General features: G+C 42.1%; 4 protein-coding genes across 4 annotated transcripts; all 4 read left to right on the top strand.

Annotated features, from left to right (window-relative positions):
* Window positions 1-1730: 1730 nt before the first annotated feature.
* LOC123511960 lies at window positions 1731-3906 on the top strand. The gene is made up of 8 exons (XM_045268069.1): window positions 1731-1815; window positions 1907-2028; window positions 2207-2328; window positions 2433-2654; window positions 2808-2939; window positions 3070-3228; window positions 3386-3476; window positions 3595-3906. The coding sequence occupies exons 1-8, from the start codon at window positions 1731-1733 to the stop codon at window positions 3904-3906; spliced, it is 1245 nt and encodes a 414-aa protein (XP_045124004.1).
* On the top strand, window positions 3475-4269 carry LOC123512010. Its single transcript, XM_045268133.1, has one exon. The coding sequence runs from the start codon at window positions 3985-3987 to the stop codon at window positions 4258-4260; it is 276 nt and encodes a 91-aa protein (XP_045124068.1). The 5' UTR covers window positions 3475-3984; the 3' UTR covers window positions 4261-4269.
* Window positions 4270-4937: 668 nt separating this feature from the next.
* On the top strand, window positions 4938-6163 carry LOC123511959. The gene is made up of 4 exons (XM_045268068.1): window positions 4938-5139; window positions 5262-5361; window positions 5574-5700; window positions 6011-6163. The coding sequence occupies exons 1-4, from the start codon at window positions 4938-4940 to the stop codon at window positions 6095-6097; spliced, it is 516 nt and encodes a 171-aa protein (XP_045124003.1). The 3' UTR covers window positions 6098-6163.
* Window positions 6164-19802: 13639 nt separating this feature from the next.
* LOC123511958 (glutamate receptor ionotropic, delta-1-like) lies at window positions 19803-23162 on the top strand. The gene is made up of 8 exons (XM_045268067.1): window positions 19803-19945; window positions 20272-20362; window positions 20480-20756; window positions 20824-21089; window positions 21466-21650; window positions 22042-22098; window positions 22828-22954; window positions 23070-23162. Exons 1-8 carry the CDS (start codon window positions 19803-19805, stop codon window positions 23160-23162), a joined length of 1239 nt encoding a protein of 412 aa, XP_045124002.1.
* Window positions 23163-23723: the final 561 nt, after the last annotated feature.

The raw sequence follows: 23723 nt of genomic DNA, 5'->3' as shown, positions 1-23723 counted from the left end.
CAGTTCTGCCACCACAAGAGGAGGCTAGGCCATCCAATTACATAAATCGAAGAGTTGCAGTGAAATTAACAACTGGCCATAAAGGTAAAGAACATAAAAAAATCTATAAATGAATAAAGATAAGAACTAAATGAATTAATGCACTCAAATCGAAAATATTGTAGGTAAAAAGCACTCGGATAATAAAGAAGGCAATGCGGTCATCAATCAATAAAGCACAACCTAACAAATCTTTATAGACAATGCAGCTATCACTTAATCAGAATGTTCAAGCAAATCTTCACACGCAGACTAGCGCTTTATAAAGAGAGTGCATGCCTTCCCGCTCACCAGCCTGGCATGCAACCTGGCTCCGTACACTCCCACATGAACATCGCGGTAGGTGAAGTACTAATCTTATTGTTACTGGTAACATTCCTTACATAAAGAGAGTAGTAACTTGAATACAATAATGATACATTCTTGTACACTCTTCGTGAGTCAAGACCGCAATGTATAATCTGACTGTGCGTGTAAACCTTCATAACACTGAAGAAGAAAATAAGTTTAAACTTTGAATATATCAAAGACAAGTCCTCGCAAACTCATGTTTCTCTTAGATATCCTCTCTAAAGGCTTTGAAGCTCATGTGCTCTTTCTATTACTTTTTTTTTTTCTTTTACAGTTCATTAATGTCGGATGGGGTGTAACTGTTAGACATAAGTAGAGTTACCACTAAATGTTCCTCAGCCACACTAACGTCGCAGAGCCAGATAACACTAAACTTTCAGCAGTTGGCCAGTACCTAAGTAGTAGACGTGTTTCCAGGACCATGAAGCGATACCACTTCCAGCCAACCAATCTAAGTGAACGCATAACCTTTGTATCTTTGTGGGTCAAAGGAAGGTCCACTCGCTCAATTGCTCGGGAAACTGGAGTCAGTCCCTCAACAGTCTACAGGTGGATCAACCGCTGGAAACAAAATGGCAACGTGTATAATCAAGTTTCTTCAAGCAGGCCACGCCACACCAAGCGTACGAACCAGAATGTTTTAGGATCCTTACCTCAGGCCATGACGCAATCACGCCCTGACTGGAGTGTAATGTACCAGCCTTTTTGTAGTGTTGTCCCTCACACTCTTGATTATAAGGCAAAATAAAAAAAAAAAACTAAATTCATTCAGATTTCAAATTCATGAAATGGTGTAAGTATTCTCGAATAATAAATTCTGCAACGAAATTAAAGAATTGTTAATTATTAGGTTTATAATATCCTATTTCATTTTTTTTTTTTATTGTTCCATTGTAAATATATGATGCCAGTGGATAGATGGAGAATAGAGAAGAAGAAGCGATATAAAATTCTGAAATCATAATATCAAGGGAGGTGTAGTAACTGTAGTTATAATGGAGGTCTGCCAATAGTAGACCTTTTCTTTTTCTTTTTTTTTTAGCTGTAGCCAAATGGCCATAGAATATTCACATACTTATCATCAATTTCATCTTCGACGGTAAATGCATCGAGGAAATATTGATTGTCGCACAAGGCTCCGCAAAGACATCACTCTTAAAACCCACGCATCACGATTCACCTTGGAAGTCCGTCATCCCCATAACCAGACTCAAACATTACCCTTCCAGGTTAACATTCAGCTTTACTGTGAGTGTTGAGAGCTGTGGGTCTTTTGTTTAGTGACTGCTTTGATCGATCATCCATCTAAGGACGACCTAATATTATTTCTCTTTGTTCAGATGTTGGTTATCACTTTTTTAGTGTGGCTAATCTTCCTGGCAAGTCATTCCCAACACTCTGGTGCACAGTTGCCTTATTCCTCAGGTAAATCACATATATCTAATATAATATATCAGTTTTTCCGTAATTGTTATAAGTTCCAATCATGGAACTGTGCTGTTCTTTCTGCTTACAGAGATTACTAAGGCAGAAGCACTGGGAGCGGTGCAGGCTGTTATATCGTCAAGTCACCAGCAAGAGTGTCCTGTGATCCTGTTATGGAACCACCCAGGACAGATTACTTTCAGCTTTCTAAAGGTCTGGTCTCAGAATTCAACATAACAATACACTTCGTAAAATAACCGTGATGGTAAAGTTGCATGAATTCGTCAGGTATTGTTGATTATGGATCAACCACAACAACCAAAACAACATAAGTTGAATTGAAAAGCCATTTAATACCGATATTCTTTATCAATCTTGGCATCTCCTTCAGGACCTCAGTAAGGTGGTGGCGTTGTGGGGCGTCACTGTCTTCCAGGTGGCAGCTCACAGTGTGATTAACAATGAGACTCAGATCAACCTGGAAACAATGGTCGGAAACGTTCGTCTGGTAGGGCATTCTGGTAAAGATAGTTTGACAAGCTCTGGATGACATAACATTATCAGTATATTTATATTCTACAAAAAGAATGTTTGTTTTTAACTCTTGTGTTTAATAGTTGGGAGGCGTGGCACTGCCTGGTGGTGGTGGTGGTGAGTGATGACCCTGCCTTCCTCGCCGCCTTCGCTCATCTGTCACTCAAGCGTCACGCCCTCAGGTGGTCCACGAGGATCCTTATCCTCACTCGCCTCCCTCTCAGCCGCCTTGGTGGCCTGCACGACCTTCTCTCCAACAGGAACGCCATGCTGCTTCTCATACGAGATGACGAAAAAGAAATCAGGTGCTTTTATATACCTATATTAGCAAATCTTCAAAAATTACAATTTAGTACAGTATTGCATAAGCAGACCACAAAATTATTGTTTGCTGATGATAGTTACTGAACAGCTCACGATAAATATATCACTGTACCAAGCACCCGAACACAAAACAGAAATGTTGACGTGTACGTGGCAGCGCCGTACAGCACGCCCACCACCCAGCCCAGGAGACTTGTCACTTGGACACCAAACACAACTTGGACGCGAGCCTCTTATGTCCAGTTTTTTCCAGAGAAGTTTTTTGTGTCTGTATTCGTTATTTAACTGTTAACCATACTTGTCTTTATTTTGCCTTGTGTCAATAGGATGATAAACTGATGGTGTAGCATCTGTGTATTAGATTTGACTTGTTCAAGAAAATTACTTTGTACTCAGGTTTAGTTCAGCGCCAAGACTAACTCTGGTGATCGAGCAAATGGCACATGACTTCATATCGTGGGTAGAGGACCCGGAAGCCCCAGAGAAACGCCGTCTTGCCTACACAGGCCACATCGACAACACAGTGAAATACTTCGCCAAGGCAATGAATTTCACGTAAGCTACTAATGAGCAATAACTACAGCACGTAAAATCTTTTCAAACGTTTTTGGTCCATATGACGAAAACTTTCCATTCTTTTATAATTCCTTCTTTTCAGATCTTACCTGGAGGTGTTTCTTTTTTTTTTTATTACAAAAGTACTGCCACACAGGTACAGATACGTGTTGTCCCCAGACAGGACGTTCGGCACCAAGCTGCCTGACGGATCCTGGACCGGCATGATGGGCATGGTTGTGCGGGAGGTGAGAGACGATTCATTCCCACATACACATGGCCGTTTTGGATGGAATCTGGTCTAACCAAACCAAAGCCTCAGGATAAACAATATTTCTCCTTTACATTGCTACATCTTGGTTCCAGACAGTAGACTTCGGAGCTGTACCCTTCATGATATCACCTGTACGGGCAGAAGCTGGTGACTATACCTCGGCAATCTGGACTGGAAACATGAAGATAGTTAGTGGACTTAGCGGGCTACAGATAAACCCATGGGGCTTCCTGCTGCCGCTCACGCCCCTAGTGTGGGCATCCACATTGGCAGCTTTGCTAGGAGTGCTCACAGTATTGTTGTTTCTTACCTCGTGTCTGTCCAGGAAAACAAAGAGCTGCGGCGGCTGGTCCGCCAACACCTCTAGTTCTGTGCGCGTCCTTCTGCAACAAGGTGAGGCCTAGGGGACCGTGCTCCCCCATCCTGCCACGGGCTGGCTGGTATCTAGAAGATATGTGTGTTCTCAGAGAGCAACAGTCGTAATGAAGACTAACTCTGCCTCACTCACTCACGACGCAGACGTGGTGTGGCCCGCGCAGTGGTGGTGGTGGGAGCGTCTGGTGTTGGGGCTGTGGATGCTGACCACGCTGGTGCTGACCAAGAGCTACGCCGGCAACCTCATGTCCCTGTTGGCCGTGAGACACGTGCCGCAGCCCTTCCAGACACCAAGGGATGTTCTCGACGATCCTCACGTCGCCATGATATGGCAGAAGTATTCCAAGAATGAACAATTCCTTCGCGTGAGTGAATTTACTTAGGTGAAGTAAATTAAGTTTTGTTTTTCACAGTTTTATCTTTTTCACTCAATACCTGCATGTTTATCAATCTATCAGTCTATATATCTATTTACCAGGCCGACAATTGCACACGGATTGCTCCATACAAAAACACAATACTCGTACACAAATCGTTCACATTCGTACCCCCAATCTGCCTAATGAAAGGGATAGTTTAGTGAATATCCTTACTACACAGGAACCTTCAAAATGAGTGTTTTCCCTACGCCGCAATATTGCAATCTTAAAACAGCAATAGTGGTCTTGGAGACGAAAAGACAATTCTTTGCATTCACGTATCTTAGACAATCAAACATTAAGAAGGACAAATTTGTAGTGAAAAGCATGAAACCAGTTACAATTTTCCTTATCTGAACATTCTTTTTCAAAATTTGCCAAAATTCTTTTACGGCCTAAGTGAAATTAGATTACGTAGGTAGGCCCTTCACCTCCAATGCCCACTCATGTCCGCTCTGCTCGTTGTTCTTACCTCCTCATGTCTTATTCTGTCCTTTCATGTTACTCTTCACTTCGTTTCCTTTACATTCATCCGGTTTTTATTCCCCACTAATCAGACCCTTAAAAATGGCATTTTATAAAGAGTATTGAAACTATCTCTGAGGTACATAATGGAGCCAAAATATAAATGAAGCTGGCTGATGTTGATACTTATTTTCAAGGACGTTGAATTTGGTATATTCCGGAAAGTGGCAGACTTAGAAAATGAAGGTCGCCTTATGTTCCACACACAAGCGCAATTCCAGGAGAGCCTTGACACCCTGGTGAGGACAGGACGCCACGTGCTGGTCGACATGGAAAACAATATCAGAGGTTTAGTAGCTTCAGACGTCTCTAAAAGAAGTAAGTTTTCAATTTTTATTTTACTTTTTTATTTATCCTTTGAAAAATGTAACATTTTGTTACTTGTGTATTTCAGTCCAATCCTAACTGGTTATGTATATACGTAATCCTTTTTTTTCCAGGTCGCTGCGATTTTTATCTATCGAGGGATGGATTTCTTCCCTTTTCTGCGGTCATAATGAGTCAGAAGACGAATCCTATCATACATGGCCTTAACCGCAGGTGACTTTAGTTTGTTCAACCACAATTGGTTCAACAATTTTCTTTATGATGTATTATTAACGCATCTTACTTCTAACGTTTCATATTTGTATATATAAAACGCAACAATAACATTTGTCGAATTCCCTGTTGGTATGTATTAGTTACATTTCTCCTTTATGTCATATTATCACATCATGTCGGACTTCCAATAACTATCAACAATGTTCTAGAGTATTGGCTTTATTGGAATCCGGACTCTTCAAGTACTGGGCGCAAGATGTCCCAAATTTCACAAGATGCGACAATATCCCCAAGAGACTGGCGTTCACCGCCACGCTCTCCACCACGAACCTCTGGGTGAGAACGATTCTAAAACTTAATACAAATAAATGTTGGTGGTGGGCATCGCTTAAGGACATGTTGCGTTTTCATTGTGCAAATTGAAATTGTACAGCTTTTCAATTCAAGCATGTGTCGGATCAAGATGTGAGACGAAAGTTACCATAAAAACAAAAGTGTAAAATCTCTATTTATATTAGACATCTCTACTCAAGCTATGAGTTTGTTTTGTTTTTTTTTCTTCTTTACGTTTCTTATTAATGGATTGACAAAATCAGTCTAATTAAAGAATAAAATCACAATAATAATATTACTAGCTGCCTTGCAGGGAGTATTCACGGTCCTTGGTGGGGGATTGACTGTCGGCCTGGTAGTTTGGTGTGCCGAGATGCTGCTCCTCGTATCTACAGTGTGACTACTGAGGTCTCACGGGTTTTGTTGAATACCACTTCAACGAAGCCTACAGAAAAATCAGGATTAACAAATATGTGTGATTGTACCATGAGTGTGTATGAATATCTAACTACAGTCCATTCATTCCAAGTGGAGCTTCCCGCTGTAATATAGGATAAGTGTTTATTGATAACAGAAAAAAAGTATGGAATCTCAAATAAAGTTGTGGATTTTTCGGTTATCGGTGATCGGGCGATAAATTTGTCTCCAGCTGTCGATTTTCAGTAATTACCGATAAGATTACTGTTATCGGTTCATTGGTTATCATGATTTTTTTTTATTGCGTCTGTCTATGTTAATAAATTACATATCTATGTATAAAGTTTCGTCATCTCACCTCATGAGAATTTTATAAGAAGAATTAGTTCCCGCCAGGTAAATTCACGTTTTGAACTACAGATGAAATAGAAACCTCCTGGTCTACATTACTCTCTTGAAAAAAAAATTGCAACAAAGAAGCCACAACTGCATCTCTCTCTCTCTCTCTCTCTCTCTCTCTCTCTCTCTCTCTCTGAACCATTAATATTGAATCACCTACACCTGCCGAACAATCAAGCATAAAACTGACGCGCACTTCCTCACCGCACCAGCCTGCAGCGCATCCTGGCAGCGTGTGATCACTCCACGCACCCGGAAACCCTCCCAAGGTAAGGAACATGTTTGAACGTAAGTAGAAAATAGTTTTTTTTTTTTTTTCTATCCTTTTCTTTTCTTTTCTTTTTTTTTTTTTTTTGCATTTCCTTCCTCATTAGAGATGAGGTGGAATCCAATGTCATGAGACATGACTGGTGGTCTGCATAACAAAAATACTACATACGTATCAATTCTGAGATATTTATTTAGTAATTGCTTTGAATTAATGGAGGGATCGTGTCCTAAACGTTTCCAGAAAGAAACTTATTTCAAACATGTCTTGCATAATATTTCTTTGAGCAAATAAGCTTTAACAGGTAGCCACTACGTAAATTTAGGTTTCATGCACTAGGCTGAAAGGACAACCACAAAATAAAAAATTAAAAGAAAGTTAAAACGAGCGTAAAAGGAGTTAAAGATTAAATACTTTTCTTTGAAGGATACTGAAGCACAGACATATACTCTTGTATCCCAAACGAACCTTTCCTCCAACACAAGGCAGAGAGGAACAGCGGCAGTGCTTCACCAGCTGGCCCGGGCCTGAGAAGGATGACTCGCTATCACTTCCAACCCACCAATCTCAGTGAGCGCGCTAAGTTTATATCCATGTGGGTAGGTGGGAAATCCACTCGCTCTATCGCTCGTGAGACTGGGGTTAGCGCGTCCACTGTCTGCAGATGGATCAATCGGTGGAGGCAAGAAGGTAACGTGTATAACAAACCTCGGCCGTGCAGCTCACCGTATACCAAGTCAATCCGGGGCCAGGCTTCCCATCATGGTGTACAGTGTGTGTTGAATCAGACATACGCTGACTGGAGCTTCCTGTATCCTCGTGCGGACACCGGTTCTCTTCCTCAGTTTTGATAATATAGAATACAATGTACAAATTCGCCATGTAAACTCTGGAGCTCTGGAATAAACTTGTTTGATGTAAAACGTTATTATTTTGGTCTTTCTTCATACGAAGGGTTTCTGAAAAGAGAGAACAAGAGAAGAACAAAAACAACTATTTTACTGAATGAAGAGATTGGATGGGCTTCAGTTAATCAGGATTTGACAAGACTGTTGGGGTATCTTGGTTATAAGCCAATTAATTGTTTGCTTTACCTCCATAATACATCCATATTTACTATGACTTCATTCATTTTAAAACATAAACTGTATCATTTATATATATATATATATATATATATATATATATATATATATATATATATATATATATATATATATATATGTAAAATCTTTTTTTTCAACAATTCAGATGGCGGCAAGCGTCTTCATAACAGGGTTATTGTTCACGATAAGTCCTGTCCTTCGGTCAGCTGCAATGTTATCTCACTCCTCAGGTAAACACATTATTGTTGTATGCTTCTACTGTAATCAGTATCAACCTTCTTTTAAGGACACGTTTTACTTGTAAGAATTGTTTTCCACATGTCGACAGCAAGCACGGGATCAGAGGCACTAAGAGCAGTGCAAGCCGTCATGGCGTCACAGGTGCAGCACCAGTGTCCGGTGGTGCTGGTGCTCAACAACCCAAGTCAAGTTACTCTCACCTTCCTGAAGGTGCGTAACTTTTCGTGCACAGTGAGCGCGTTAGAATTTCAGATAATACTATGACCAATTCTTCAATATCTAACAAACCTTAATATCTAATAAACTGATACATGGAGATCAAAATGCAATGGAATTTGACTGAGACCATATAATTATAACTTGAAGGATACTTAGAGCCAGAATACTTCACGCAGGAGGTACAATTAGTGCAGGCTCCGCAAGGTGTCAGCGTCTTCCTTGTGAAAGCTGACAAGTTACATGATAACACAACGCTGAGTCACTTGAGAGCGACAGTCAACCACGTTCGCCAGGCAGGTCATTTATTTATCTGGACAAAAGAAAAATTTGTAAATATATTTTTTTGTATTGCTGGTATTTGGTCAGCAAATAAAGATCTCCGCAGATGGGAGGGGCGTGGCACTGCCTGGTGGTGGTGGTGGTGAGTGATGACCCAGCCTTCCTCGCCGCCTTCGCCCACCTCTCACTCAGGCGTCACGCCCTCAGGTGGTCCACCAGGATCCTTGTCCTCACTCGCCTCCCTCTCAGCCACCTTGGCGGCCTGCACGGACTTCTCTCCAACAGAAACGCCATGTTGCTGCACGTGCAGGAGAACAAGGAAACCGTCAGGTGATCCCATAAAAGGTTACGCCACGTACACAGAGAGCACGTAGTTTTAGGCAACAGTCACCCTTATTATAATGGTCCTTTAGCTTCCAAACGCTTACACAACAACGCATGCTTGATATGGTATAACTGGTATACCAGTTCAGTTATGTGCTAAATTAACTGAAGTCAGTGTCTAAATCACATGTGTGGTCAGGGGAGTTGGTGTGTTCCTTACGTCGCCGTTCACCGCACCCACCAGCCAGGTCCGAAGGGTTGCCACCTGGACACCCAAGGCGGAGTCACTTTCCTCTGATCAAAGGCTTTTCCCTGAAAAATTTCACATGTTTGTATTCATTCTGATCTACTGTTCCACATTTATGATCAATATTAGCTTGTTAAAAAACAATTTAAATTAAACCATCAATAAGTAGCGTAATTTATAAAATTAAATTGAAAACACACGTATGGACACGAAGGTTTACATCCGCACCGACGCTGACGGTGGCGATTGAGCTGCTGCCCCATCACTCCATATCATGGGTGGAGGACCCCGAGGCGCCTGAGGGACGCCGTCTTGTTTTTACTGGGTACATGGACAAAACTATAAGATATTTCGCCCAAGGAATGAACTTTACGTAAGCAAGTAGGAATAAATTAGAAAAACAACATAAGAAGTACTTATTCCCTCATAATTATATATTAACACCTCATTCACTTTTAATTTACTTCTGGTGTTTTGTTTGTCTGCCTTCCTTCCTGCACTAGTCCAAGATACGTGCTGTCCCCTGAGAGAACCTTCGGCACTAAGCTTCCTGACGGCTCCTGGACGGGCATGATGGGCATGGTAGTGCGGGAGGTGAGCTAAGCAAGAGATGAATAAAAATATTTATATCTTGTGTCATTTTTCATACTACCTCGCAAAGTATTGCCTCATCACGTCTTGCAACAACTGTGACACAACTATTACTGGTAACAGGAGGTAGATTTCGGCGCAGGGCCCTTCATGTTATCGCCAGTGCGCGCAGCAGCTGGTGACCACACTACAACTATCTGGACTGGGAACGTAAAGATGGTCAGTGGACTCAGAGGGCTCAAAGTAGATCCTTGGGGTTTCCTGCTGCCTCTCACACCCTTGGTGTGGGCAGCCACGTTAACAGCACTATTTGGGGTGCTCTGGGTCTTACAGCTTCTTTCCACCTGTCTACGGGATAAGACGTTGTGTCGCGGCGGCTGGTCCACCAACACCTTCAGCTCTGTCCGCGTCGTTCTGCAACAAGGTGAGGCCTCGGAGAGAGTGCCGCCTCATCGTGCCAGGGGTTGCCTTGTGTCTAGAAAGTTCCCGGGCTCTCAGAGAGCAGTAATCGTGTCCTAATAAAGACTAGTCTGTCTCACTCACAACACAGACGTGGTGTGGCCCGCGCAGTGGTGGTGGTGGGAACGTCTGGTGCTAGGGCTGTGGATGTTGACCACGCTGGTGCTGACCAAAAGCTACGCCGGCAACCTCATGTCCCTACTGGCCGTGAGATACGTGCCGCAGCCCTTCCAGACACCAAGGGATGTTCTCGACGATCCTCACGTCGCCATGATATGGCAGAAGTTTTCCAAGAATGAACAATTCCTTCGCGTGAGTGGAAAGAATAATTACAGGAAATCACACTAGACACTCTATCTTTCAATACTTCGCCTCATTTGAGTGAATATTACTGATGGAAGTTTCCAAGAGCTAATGACCACAGTAATTCAGATAGTTGGTCCCACAACTGAGTTGTGGCTCAAATCACACTCTAATATTACGTAAAGAAGACTAGAGCATTTCATCATTTTTATTGCTATAGAGCTTTACGAGTAAAACTGTAGAATGCTATCACAGAGTTAACAGATTTTTAATGGTAATTACCTGACATTTTTTTCTGAAAATCAAGTACTGTTCACATACTGATATGAAATTGTCCTGACTGGTGCCTGTTCTCCAGGACGTTGCATCTGGTGTGTTCCGAGAAGTGGCGGATCTGGAAAAGGAGGGTCGCCTCAAATTCCACACGCAGGCACAGTTTCTCAGGAGCCTCGACACCCTGGTGAGGGCCGGAGACCACGTGCTCGTCGACATCGAAATCACAATTAGAAACCTGATAGCTTTAGACGTCTCCCGAAAAGGTGAGTGCCAAAGATTTCCAACCAATCTTTCACCTGCTTGTTCACTTTCATAGTTTGATTAATGCGAATAACAACGCCCCTGTCCCTGCAGGTCGATGTGACTTTTACCTGTCAAGAGATGGGTTCCTACCGTATTCTTCAGCCATCATGAGTCAGAAAACGAACCCTCTCATTCACGGCCTCAACTCAAGGTGACGCTTGCTAGCAATATCAAAATGAATATCAATTTCGCAGTATTCAAAAGTCATTCCTAAATTATATTAACTGTAATCAGTATAGTAACTGGTGTAATGATAATGATGGTTCACTTGCCTTGATAATAGAAGGACTGAATGGTTAGTACACGAAACTCAACATTCCTTCTCTCTTGTCATTATAAAACAAGCTTGGCTTGTTAGTGCTGGGATTGAAGGGCTAGTCCAAGAAACTCATTTGCTTCTCTCCTGTGGACACAAAACCTAACCACTGACACCCCAACTCAGGGTCATTGCACTGACAGAATCAGGACTCTTCAAGTACTGGATGCAGGACGTTCCTAACTTCACGACGTGCAACAGTGTGCCCAAAACGGTGTTGTTCACCACTACACTTTCCACTACTAACTTGTGGGTGAGAATATAGTGTGAAGCCTCTTACACATTTATTGTTTTGCCTCGAAACATGTTTATTCTTAAATATTAATAAGATAAGCTAATAATGAGGGCAGTAACTATAATATTAGAAGTTAATCAGTTAGCCAATTATCCTTACTTTCCTATTGGGCACGTACCATAACTGTACCACATCGCTTATTTATTGTAGTAGTAGAAGGAGGAAGAGTAATAATAAACTTCCATGTTGTGTTGCAGGGAATGTTTGCAGTACTGGCCGGGGGTCTGACTGCTGGCTTGGTGGTTTGGTTTGCTGAACTGATAGGAAGCTATGTCATGGAATACTATTTTTGTGCGACTACTTCAGCACAGTAAGGGGTCAAGTAATGCAACACCGCCATTCTGTAACACGCCAAAAATTCTTGTTTCGACTCTTCATCTCACACGAGTTCTACCTTGGCTGATATAATTAACGTATTCCTCTATACCTCATCAGCTTCCAGTACTGTTCTTCTTGAATGGGGCAAGAAGAAATGAATATTCATAAATACTACGGACAATATAACATCGGCTACTCCCACGTCTCACAGATAATGCAATGTGAACCAGTGTCATAATAAATTATCAAATTACCAGTACTATGCAATTACCTCTCGTATATTTGTGGTAATGCTCCTTTCCCTACTAATGACACTAGGGCGTCACTTCGATGTGGTCTGTTGCAGAAGAAAGAGATGAATTGCACAGCTCACACACACACACACACACACACACACAGATATTAATACTGCACGAGGCGTCAAATTATCTTGTAGCCAGAGACTGAAACTGGAATATAATGGACGTGCAGAACGTCATCCCAACCAGCCTGATGCACCATTTCTCCCCACACGCACCCACGCTTCACTGTCACCCCGACTACTCACGGTGAGGATCGTAATGTATAGAATGAAGATATAGGTAGTGCTTTATAATGACCACGGGCAAATGTTAGTAAGATTCGTTTCAAAATTATTATTTCGTGGTCTTTACTTGATTGATTCATGTACGTGTTATTTTCTGCTTAACCCCTTCAATACCATGACGCGTTTTCATATTCCTTCTGCTTACTATTTGGTGATTTTATACAGCTTCAGAAACTCATGTAGCGGGGGTTGAAATAGTGTAGACTGTGGCCATTAATCTTCTGACCTCCATAGACCCTTCCTAATGTCAATAAAATGGTCTAATAGTACACAAATCTCAAGGTAAAAAAGTGGCTCATTATTGGAGGGGTTAAACATTACATTTTTGACCTGAATATTCGTATATGATATTCATCAGCGAGTTCCGTAAAACAATGAATATTCACTTTTAAAATCGAAAACAAGAGAGAGAGAGAGAGAGAGAGAGAGCAAGCAATCCCAGGAAGGTCGTCACCTGGACATCCGGCACGGCGTGGACTACTGGCTCCAACTTCAGCCTTTTTCCGGAAAAATTTTTACGGTTAGCGTTTGCCAGTATTCTTTTTGTCTATTATCTATTAAATCTTAAGAAAAAAAATTCAAAACCTCTATAGAATAAAACATTTATCATTCTCAAAGCCAAGCCTAATCTGTACACGTAGATTTGATCCAGCGCCGACGCTCACTGTAGCGATCGAGCAGATGGCGCAGAGCACGGTGCGCTGGGTGGATGACCCGCTGCCCCAGAGAGACGCCGTCTTACTTACTCCGGACCTTTTGCACGAATGCATCAGGTTTTACAGCAAAGGAATGAATTTCACGTGAGTTGATCAAGATTTGTAATCTGACAACAAATTATTTCATATTTGCTTCAGTGCACTTCATTCAGACAGCGTCCCGCTGCACAAGTATATGATATCTCCGGAGAGGATCTACGGCGGGATGCTGCCCAACGGAACGTGGACAGGCCTGATGGGCATGATGCTGGGCGAGGTGAGAGAAACTAAACTACTTAATATTACTGATGTGTCCAGCATAACCCAGAGTTTACATATTGCGAAATTAAGTCTAGAGATATTCTTATTATGATACAGTATTTCAATTGTCAACGTTCCTTTGTTTTTACCTGTCTTACACACAGTTCGTAACACTTTCAGGAGGTGGTCTTCATTGCTGTGCCCTACATCCTATCACCACAGCGGGCCTCGATCGCCGGCTATACAACTCCCGTCTTCTTCGGAAATGTAAAGATAGTTAGCGGACTCGGAGGACTAGAGACAGATCCGTGGAGCTTCCTGCTGCCCCTCACGCCCCTGGTGTGGGCGTTTACCTTGGCGACGCTGTTTATGATGGTGGTTCTCTTAAAGACACTCCTCTCCTGTCTGCCTAACAAGAAGCAAGGTGACCGTGACTTGCCAACCAACTCTTTCAGTTCTCTCCACGTCATCCTGCAGCAAGTTGAGGCTTCGACGACAATAATAGCTAGTCCTGTCTCGTTACTGTCTTTCGTTCCTTAATTATGTCTTACTCCCAATGCAGACGTCGAGTTGTCAGCGGAGTGGTGGTGGTGGGAACGTCTGATGATTGGCTTATGGATGCTGACCACGCTGGTGCTGACGAAGAGCTACGCCGGAAACCTCATGTCTTTGCTGGCCGTGAAGTACTTTCTGCAGCCTTTCCAGACACTTGAGAACGTCCTGGCACACCCGTACGCCTCCATGATATGGCAGAAATACTCCAGGAATGAACAGTTCTTAAGAGTTAAGTGGAATGAACCAGAGCTGAATGCACGTCAGTGGTTGTCTCTCTTACACAGGACACACATCAGGAGTCATTCAGTTTCACAAGCTCTGTACATGTTAATGAAAGTCAAATGCAAGACATCATCAATACAATTATCTATCAAGTTGTACAGTACTTCGGCATTTCCCATCAGGATGCTGAGTCTGGAGTGTACCGGGAAGTGGCAGACCTGGAGAAGGAAGGTCGCCTCTCGTTCCACACACACACAGAGACAATTGATGAATAGCCTCGACACCCTGGTGAGGACCGAGGACCATGTGCTAATTGAGGTGGGCATAACTATTTGGAACTTGGTAGCCATGGACTTCTCCCGGAAAGGTACGAGGAGGTGATCAAGACCTTTCTTTGATATAATTAGCACTGATGGATGAAAGAAGCGAATATTTGCCGAGGATCCGTGTTCTAAGGGTCTCTCTCTCTCTCTCTCTCTCTCTCTCTCTCTCTCTCTCTCTCTCTCTCTAGGTCTCTATGATTTCTATGTATCCAGAGATGGATTTCTACCATTCTATTTCTCCTGCTGAGCCAAAAGACCAACCCAATAATTGACGGACTCAACCCTTGGTAACTTTCCTTGAAAATATGACGATTTTGTCATCTTATTCCATTATATACTAATAGGTCATTACTTCATAAATCAAAGTAAGCACTGACAAATTCAAACCACACAGCAAGGAATCACACAGCACGGCACTAATAATAGACAATAAACTAAAGGTAATTTCTGAATTTAGTCTAAGCGATTGGCATCTACTGTAATCTTTTTGTTCTTTTTTCTTCTCCTTTTCTTCTTCTTCTTGCCCTTAGCCAGAGTTGTTCTTCCAGTAAAAATAATAGATAGAAGATAAATCAATGAAAACTCAATCTATTAATAATGCTGTTGAGGTGAAATAAAATCCAAATGACTAAAAGGACCAAGGTTGAGTCAAATATATTCCCAACCACGTGCAGGGTGTTGGCTCTCAGGGAATCAGGACTCATGGACCACTGGACGTTCAACATTCCGAACTATACTAAATGCATGACTGTCACCGAGAAGCTTTTGATTAGCTCAGCCTTCTCCGTTAACAGCCTCTGGGTAAGGGCGTGTTGTCTGGCTGGCTATGTATGTACCCCATCTGAATGATGATGATGATGATGAAATTGGTGGTGGTGGTGGTGGTGACAGATAGGAACTTAGTCTAAAGAGAAACCATCATAAGTAATTACACCTAACGACATCAGTAGCAACAAAACAACAATAAAATAAGAACCATATTCTCTACATCAATAACAATACCAAAACAAAACAATAATTCCAGACCATCATCTTTGCAGGGAGTGTTTGTGCTGCTGGCTGGCGGAGAGGCTGCTGGGCCGGTGGTCTGGGCGACTGAGCTGCTCATCAGACACCTTCAAGATCACTGACTATCCTGTTTGCACCTCTTTTGGTGTATTCAGCAGCATTTAAACAATCATGATAACTGTTGTACCTCCTAAGCTGATCCAATAAACAAATGCCTTAACGTTTAATTAATTCAGTTTGAAATTATTTATCTAATACACTATGACTTCCATTTATGTAGTAAGTTACCCAGCTGCATCCGAAGTGAACGTTAAACACACACACAACACACACACACACACACACACACACACACACACACACACTGCACCTACATTCCTGCATGATTTGCAACTCCACCATGCTTCAATAAATGAACACGCAACCGAATAAAAAGGTAACGCAGAGCCTCACATCCAGCAGTCCGGCGAGCCACTGTCACCACCTGTCCCCTCGCACACTTACCACCAGATCGAGTTTACGTCTACGGTAAGGAACACATCAATGGCAAATTCCTCAACTAAATACTTAGTGGGACGGAAAGGAACTGACAGTCAATCCCTCAACAGCTTCCAAGGGCCAGAGTGAACGTGGTGTTCTAGCGAGGATGACACGAGCTTTCTTCCAGCCAACAGATCTCAGGAAACGCAGCAAATTTATTTCCATGTGGTTTAATGGGAAATCTACTCGCATTATCGCTCAGGAGACAGGCGTCAGTCCGTCCACAGTCTGTAGGTGGATCAACCGGTGGCGCAATGAAGGCAGCTTGTACAATAAGCATCGTTCTTACTTACTACAGTGGCCAGTCTCAGCACGTAGGCAGGTTATGAATCTTTATCTGAGGAGTGTATTTCTTCACAGCCATAATGATTGTGCTTATCTCCATCCCAGTATTGAACGTTGATGTTCTGTGTAACAGACATCCAGTTTGTGTTGTAATAAAGTCAACTGAATTATTTTCAAATCAAATTTTTATACTCCACAACGTTACATAAAATAAGTTCTCAAGATACTACATTGCATTATTTACTATATTTGAGAAAATATGGGAAACTTTCATATATTTCACAGGACAACCAACAGAAATAATGTTACATACAGCGTCTTGGAGTAAATTAAGGTCTGTCCACGCCAGGAAACATAGTCTGACAACTGTTTCCAAAGCACTTAGAAACTCTCACAAACAGTTTCCAAACAATGTTTGCTTTCCAGACCTCAGTTGTTGTCATGCATGTTATTAGTATAGAGGTTGCTGCACGCAGCAGCCTCGTTATTTTACTTGTAACTTTTGATATATTAAGGAAAGGGCAAGAAAAAGAAAGGTAAGAGAGGAAATATTAGAAAAAGGATCTCTATCTAGTGAGTTGCTTCTGTAAGCTGCACTTGTTACATCCCACGATGCTGGGGAATGAACGTAGCAATGCAAAACGTTCCAGTTTTCTTAGAACAATATATGGTGTTTTCACTGCAAGTGTTGTGCCACTATTGTTAAGTTAACTGATCCATCGTCATCTCTGCAGCGCGCACACACACACACACACACACACACACACACACACACACACACACACACACACACACACACACACACACACACACACACACACACACACACACAGTTTTTCATTCAAGGTAAGAAAAATACACGTGACATTGTTTGGAAAAAGTTTGTAAATTGTTTGAAAAATGCTTGGAAACTATTTTGAAAGTTTTCAAACAATGTGTCGTGGTGTGGATATATATATATATATATATATATATATATATATATATATATATATATATATATATATATATATATATATATATATATATATATATATATTTTTTTTTTTTTTTTTTTTTTTTTCAATGTATTGTTAACAATAATCAACGAAGTTCTGATTTGAAATGACGGTCTCTGCGCAAAGTTTACATCTCGTTACTTAATTTGCCTAACTTTTCTCTTTTTTTTTTTTTTTTGGGGTTTTTGCATCAGTTCTCAACAAACATAGTTTGTAACATTTTGTTTACCTTTCTTTCAAAGTTTTAAACTGAGAAAAAAATGCAAAATGAATATATACATCGAACTAACGGTAAGAAAACTGTACTTATTTTTCATTACACTATTATCAATCGAGAAACATGCTTGACAATGTTGCCCTAATGACTCATAATACATCAAAGTGTAAAGTACTTTGAGATATTCATTATGCCAACATATCACAATGAGGACGCTATCAATACAACTTACTGGTGTTGCAATATGTGGCTGTTGAGCACAGGCCTTCCCTTCAATATGTCTACAGGAACAAAAGACAAACTGCTTGGTTTGTTTCACCGTTCAGATGGTCGCCGTCGCCTTGCTAACGTGGCTACTCTTCCTCAGTACACAGTCCCTGCGGTCCGCTGCACTGCTGCGCCAATCTTTAGGTAGATGCCAGTCAACGCAATATACTGGAATGTGCTGAATGAAAAACAATATCCATATACTTGGCTACTAAATAACACTTCATTAATCCATTGATTCACTCACCAGCGTGTCACTGTTCCCCATTACAACAGAAAGCACAGCACCAGAAGCACTAGCAGCAGTGCAAGGCGTCTTGGCATCACAGCGTCAGCACCAATGTCCGGTGCTGATTTTGTATGACAACCCTAGCCAGGTTGCTCTCACATTCGTGAAGGTGCGTCACTCCTGGAGGCGCGACAAACGTCTTCTTGATTCCACAGATGAACTATTGCATTGAAAACACTTCACTAGATGACCACCATTACTCTCCTGGCGCCGTTTTTCAGGACACCGAGAAGCTATCGCCACGCGGCATCGCCATCTTCCTGGTCGCGTCTCAACACACCCAGAGTAATGGAACGCTGGCGTTCCTGAAGGCGACGGTCGACAAGGTTCGTCAGGTGGGTCATCCTCACGTGAAAACTGTACGTATCATTGTATTTAATTATACATGCTGCCAACAATTTTGTTTTCAATGAGTTTTGTTTTCAAGAAACATTTATATTTTTACAACATTACCCACAGATGGGAGGGGCGTGGCACTGCCTGGTGGTGGTGGTGGTGAGTGATGACCCAGCCTTCCTCACCGCTTTCGCCCACCTCTCACTCAGGCGTCACGCCCTCAGGTGGTCCACCAGGATCCTCATCTTCACTCACCTCCCTCTCAGCCATCTTAGCGGCCTACATAACCTTCTCTCCAACAGAAACGCCATGCTGCTCCTCGCGCACCGGAGCCAGAAAACCACAAGGTAACCTGAAGGATCATGTCAGCAGTGTCCTCCTATTATGAAGGAAAGACGTATAGTTATAAGCAGCCTTCAAAGCCTTGTTTTAGAAGTAACAGGACATTTAAGATTAATATGGACGTGTATCAGCAAGTGACCACCCGCTCTGCATTATCACGAAAAGTTGCTCAGATACCCGAGCAGTATTGCAATGTCCATCTGGTTACTTTTGTCATATGGCGATCGTTATGCTTTAGATGTTATTTCCTACAACGATAAGCTGCGTCTTTTAATTCAGTAATGTCTTTATTTATGAAAACCTTGATGTGTAGTGAAGAAACACCCTTAATGATGTCAATGTCCACCATTGCTGCTAGCTCTGCCATTCCCGTCGCAAATTCTTAGCATGTTTATTTGAAATTTTTTTATAAATCATTAAATATTTCCGACTTATAATGATATGCACTTTCAAATCTCAGAATATATATTCTGTGTCTCTTCGCCTGGGACATCTGAATATTTTGTATAGAAGCAGATTTTGACTTAAATATATAAACAGGGATGTTGGTGTGTACGTTACGACACCGTTCAGCGCCTCCACCACCAGGCCCCGCAGGGTCGCCAGCTGGTCCGCTGACATGACCTGGACGCAATCTCTGCAATCACAGCTTTTTCCAGAAAAATTTATAGTGTAGGTGGAATACATGTATTTTGTTTGTGTGAATACGTTCACCATCTCAAACAACTCAGATTTTCCTTAATGTGCTAGTTATCATTATGAAATAAATACGTAAATAAAAAGAATAATAACACTTTGCGAACAGATTTCCCTTAGCACCAATGCTGACGGTGGCGGCGGAGTTCATGCCTCACCACACCCTGGAGTGGATAGACGACCCGCTCGCCATGGATGGACGTCGTCTGCACTTCACTGGCGCCATGGCAAAAATTATCGAATATCTTTCTTTGGGAGTTAACTTTACGTAAGTTTTTAATGAGTTTTCTTTGACTATTTGAAAGTCATGATTAAACACCGAACTGAATTAGCATGAATGAACATGTTAGCGCGCTGCTACAATGGTGGACCACACTCAAGAAAGAGGACCTCATGATTGTCCCAGTCTCAAGCTAGGTGGAAGCAAATGAAGTTTTAAATGTTATTTTTCTTGACCTTCTTTTATTTTCTATCCTACTGTTCATTCATCAGAAACAATATTCGGATCCAAGCCAAGGAGTTATGATAGTATAAATTTACAACAAAGTACAACCGATGGCTTCGTACAACCTAATGCAGCTTCCCGATACGCAGGTACAGGTATGTGCTGTCTTCCGACAGAACTTTCGGCACTAAGTTTCATGACGGGTCCTGGACTGGCATGATGGGAATGGTCGTGAGGGAAGTGAGTCAATCTCTTTCTGGTCTTGCGCTGTCGTTTTGATAAGCTCTTCTTTATCAAGAGTGTGATTTAAATATAACATAACACGTTTCTTTCAAAGTGTCATTCATGTTGTTGCAGGAGGTACATTTCGCTGCAGGACCTTTCATGTTATCACCTGAGCGGGCAGCAGCCGGTGATTATACCGTAGCGGTGTGGAATGGAGACGTGAGGATAGTAAGCGGACTGGGAGGACTGAAGATAGACCCGTGGAGCTTTCTGTTGCCTCTCACGCCCTTCGTGCTGGCAGGTGGCCTGACTACACTGCTAGGGGTGACAGTTGTAATGCAAGTGCTCTCCTCTTGTTTGCCTGGCAAGGCGCTATGCTTCAGCCCTGTCCGCGTTCTCTTGCAGCAAGGTGAGGTCTCGGGGACCGTGCTGAGCCCCCTTCTGACTTTCGTCTTTAAGCTTTCTTTGAGCTCCAGAAGCAGCAGTGCATGATGAAAACTACTGCCTCCCTCACGGTGCAGACGTGGAGTGGCCCGGGCAGTGGTGGTGGTGGGAGCGTCTGGTGCTAGGGCTGTGGATGCTGACCACGCTGGTGCTAACCAAGAGCTACGCCGGCAACCTCATGTCACTGCTGGCCGTGAGATACGTGCCGCAGCCCTTCCAGACACCAAGAGACGTTCTTGACGATCCTCACATCACCATGATATGGCAGAAGTATTCCAAGAATGAACATTTTCTTAGAGTGAGTGAAATGCATCTTTACAGCTATAATATATAACAAACATTAAGAAGACTTTACATATATTGTAAGATCAACCCCAGTCATTTCTTTGTTGGTCATCTCTACCCTATAGATAAGACTAGTTAAGACAACCCTTATCAACTCTCTCCACCCTAGTTAAGACTAGTAAAGACAACCCTTATCAACTCTCTCCACCCTAGTTAAGGCTAGTTAAGACAACCCTTATCAACTCTCTCCACCCTAGTTAAGGCTAGTTAAGACAACCCTTATCAACTCAATTTATGGCTAACTCAGTCCCTATAGCCAATAAACCAATGGTCAATGCAACCCATGGCCAACTCGATCCTGGGGAAATTGACAACAATTTTTTCCTCAGACTGCAGAGTCCGGTGTCTTTCGCGAGGTAGCCGAACTGGAGGAGAAAGGTCGCCTCAAGTTTCTGACCCAGGCACAGTTCCCAGAAAGCCTCGACACCCTGGTGAGGGCCGGGCACCATGTACTCATCGACATTGAAAACGCAATCAGAAGCTTGGTAGCTTTAGATTTCTCCAGCAAAGTTAAGTGTTCAAAAGATACTACTCTCTCTCTCTCTCTCTCTCTCTCTCTCTCTCTCTCTCTCTCTCTCTCTCTCTCTCTCACTGCCGCGTGTTCCCACAGGTCGCTGCGAATTTTACGTGTCCAGAGATGGGTTTCTGCCATTTTCTTCTTCCATAATAAGTCAGAAGACGAATCCCATCATACAAGGACTCAATCCAAGGTATGACTATTCTAGAACCAAAAATAATGAATAAATAAATTGCTATATTTAGATATATTCTGTTGTTTTGCTACAACTTTCTACTTAATACAAATATAAAGTAGTCAATGAATGTTATAACAAACTTGTGCGAGTGTTGGTGCTCGTGATATTAATTCCTGAAAAAACTTGTTACTCTGGTCTCTGCTTCACTAGTACAGACACAATGCTGAGGCCGGATAATGAGGCGGAGCGATTCAGTAGTGACAACCAGTAACAACGCCAGAAAAAGGTGGAAAAAAGAGACAAAACGGCCACAAATACACAATCGGCCACCATGCCAAATTTGGCAAGGAATAAGACCAAGAGAAGATAATATATATATATATATATATATATATATATATATATATATATATATATATATATATATATATATATATATATATATATATATATATATATATATATATATATATATATATATATATATATATATATATATATATATATCATAGCCCAGAACGGAAAAACAGACTTAAGGTGTTGATTTTTATGCTTTCCCGTTCATCAACACCATTTGTGACTAGAATGTGAGGGACAAATGTTCGTTTCTTAGTTCTGAATTTCTAGCAAAGATTTTGGAATACCAGTAAAATAAATAAATAGCTTTACCTACAAAGAGAATAATATTTTAAAGATTGTTAAAGACAAGACGTTATGGAATATAATCTAAGAATGCATGACCAAAGGCAAGTCAAGTCGGAACAAAGGTGACCATTATCATTTTCATTATTCTGTATGACAATATCAGTGGATCAATATTTCAAGGGTGTACGATTGGAATACAGAATCATCAGCCTTTACCCTTGTTACTTCAAGATTAAAAAATTTCTATAAACAAACACAGCATTGCTGGAGATGGATGTGTCGACTTATCTACGAGTCAATTCTTGCTTCCTCCTCTGCCTAGATGTCTCATCACTATGTACAACACCACAGGGTGATGTCTCTCACGGAGTCAGGACTCCTCAAGTACTGGGCACAAGACGTACCTAACTTCACTCGGTGCAATAATGTGCCCAAGACAGTGGCGTTCTCCACCACTCTCTCGTTTAGTAACCTATGGGTGCGTGTGTACTGTATGCATATACAATGATTCTTGTTAATTATTCTTCATCGTCACATAACGACAATAATAAAACTAATGGTATATTTTCATTAACCTCTGCATTGCGTTCCAGGGAGTGTTTGTGTTGCTGGCCGGTGGGCTTACTGCCGGTCTGGTGGTCTGGTGTCTTGAGCTGCTCACCAGGCTCACCAAGAAGTCCTATTAGAAAAAGATGTCTTGCACACTATCGATGAAGAGAGAATTAGTCCAAAACTTTTTATTTAAATCAAATGAAAATTCAAAGTCAACATTTGACTCTCACACACACACACACACACACACACACACACACACACACACACACACACACACACACACACACACACACACTATAGTTGTTATTCATTGATAACTTGCCAAGCCATCCCTAGACGCAACAAGAATAAAAAGGCAGCGCATGACTTCCATGCAGCAGTCTGGCGCGCCACCTGTCCCCGCCGTGCATTCCGACCTCACCACCAAGATCCATACACGGTAAGGAACACACCAACGACAGAATGGCTCTCAACTAACCACTGAACAAGGACGTGCCTTGCGAATGCGGAGAGTAGTCGTTACCTTTTGCATTAAGTTATTTACCTGGACACACGAGGAGTGAGTCCCTTAGCAGCTGCCGAGGACCTGAGTGGACGTGGTGTTTCCGCAACGATGACGAGAGCTCCCTTCCAGCCAACAGACTTGAGTGAACGCGCCAGATTTATTTCCATGTGGTTCAGTGGAAAGTCGA

Source organism: Portunus trituberculatus, chromosome 32 (genome assembly GCF_017591435.1).
Source record: "Portunus trituberculatus isolate SZX2019 chromosome 32, ASM1759143v1, whole genome shotgun sequence".
NCBI lineage: Eukaryota > Metazoa > Arthropoda > Malacostraca > Decapoda > Portunidae > Portunus > Portunus trituberculatus.
Note: the sequence above shows the minus strand (reverse complement) of the source record. Positions and strands in the feature narration are given on the sequence as shown.

What these genes read in the sequence shown, in the direction of transcription:
- LOC123511960 (XM_045268069.1), top strand. Translation starts at nt 1,731, where the DNA reads ATGTTGGTTATCACTTTTTTAGTGTGGCTAATCTTCCTGGCAAGTCAT. An exon ending in ACAGTTGCCTTATTCCTCAG is followed by an intron (nt 1,816 to 1,906) that starts GTAAATCACATA and finishes TTCTGCTTACAG; the next exon opens with AGATTACTAAGGCAGAAGCA. An exon ending in GGAAACGTTCGTCTGGTAGG is followed by an intron (nt 2,329 to 2,432) that starts GCATTCTGGTAA and finishes TGTGTTTAATAG; the next exon opens with TTGGGAGGCGTGGCACTGCC.
- LOC123512010 (XM_045268133.1), top strand. Translation starts at nt 3,985, where the DNA reads ATGAAGACTAACTCTGCCTCACTCACTCACGACGCAGACGTGGTGTGG.
- LOC123511959 (XM_045268068.1), top strand. Translation starts at nt 4,938, where the DNA reads ATGTTGATACTTATTTTCAAGGACGTTGAATTTGGTATATTCCGGAAA. An exon ending in TTCAGACGTCTCTAAAAGAA is followed by an intron (nt 5,140 to 5,261) that starts GTAAGTTTTCAA and finishes TTTTTTTTCCAG; the next exon opens with GTCGCTGCGATTTTTATCTA. An exon ending in ATACATGGCCTTAACCGCAG is followed by an intron (nt 5,362 to 5,573) that starts GTGACTTTAGTT and finishes ACAATGTTCTAG; the next exon opens with AGTATTGGCTTTATTGGAAT.
- LOC123511958 (XM_045268067.1), top strand. Translation starts at nt 19,803, where the DNA reads ATGCTGACGGTGGCGGCGGAGTTCATGCCTCACCACACCCTGGAGTGG. An exon ending in TCTTTGGGAGTTAACTTTAC is followed by an intron (nt 19,946 to 20,271) that starts GTAAGTTTTTAA and finishes CCCGATACGCAG; the next exon opens with GTACAGGTATGTGCTGTCTT. An exon ending in TCTCGTTTAGTAACCTATGG is followed by an intron (nt 22,955 to 23,069) that starts GTGCGTGTGTAC and finishes ATTGCGTTCCAG; the next exon opens with GGAGTGTTTGTGTTGCTGGC.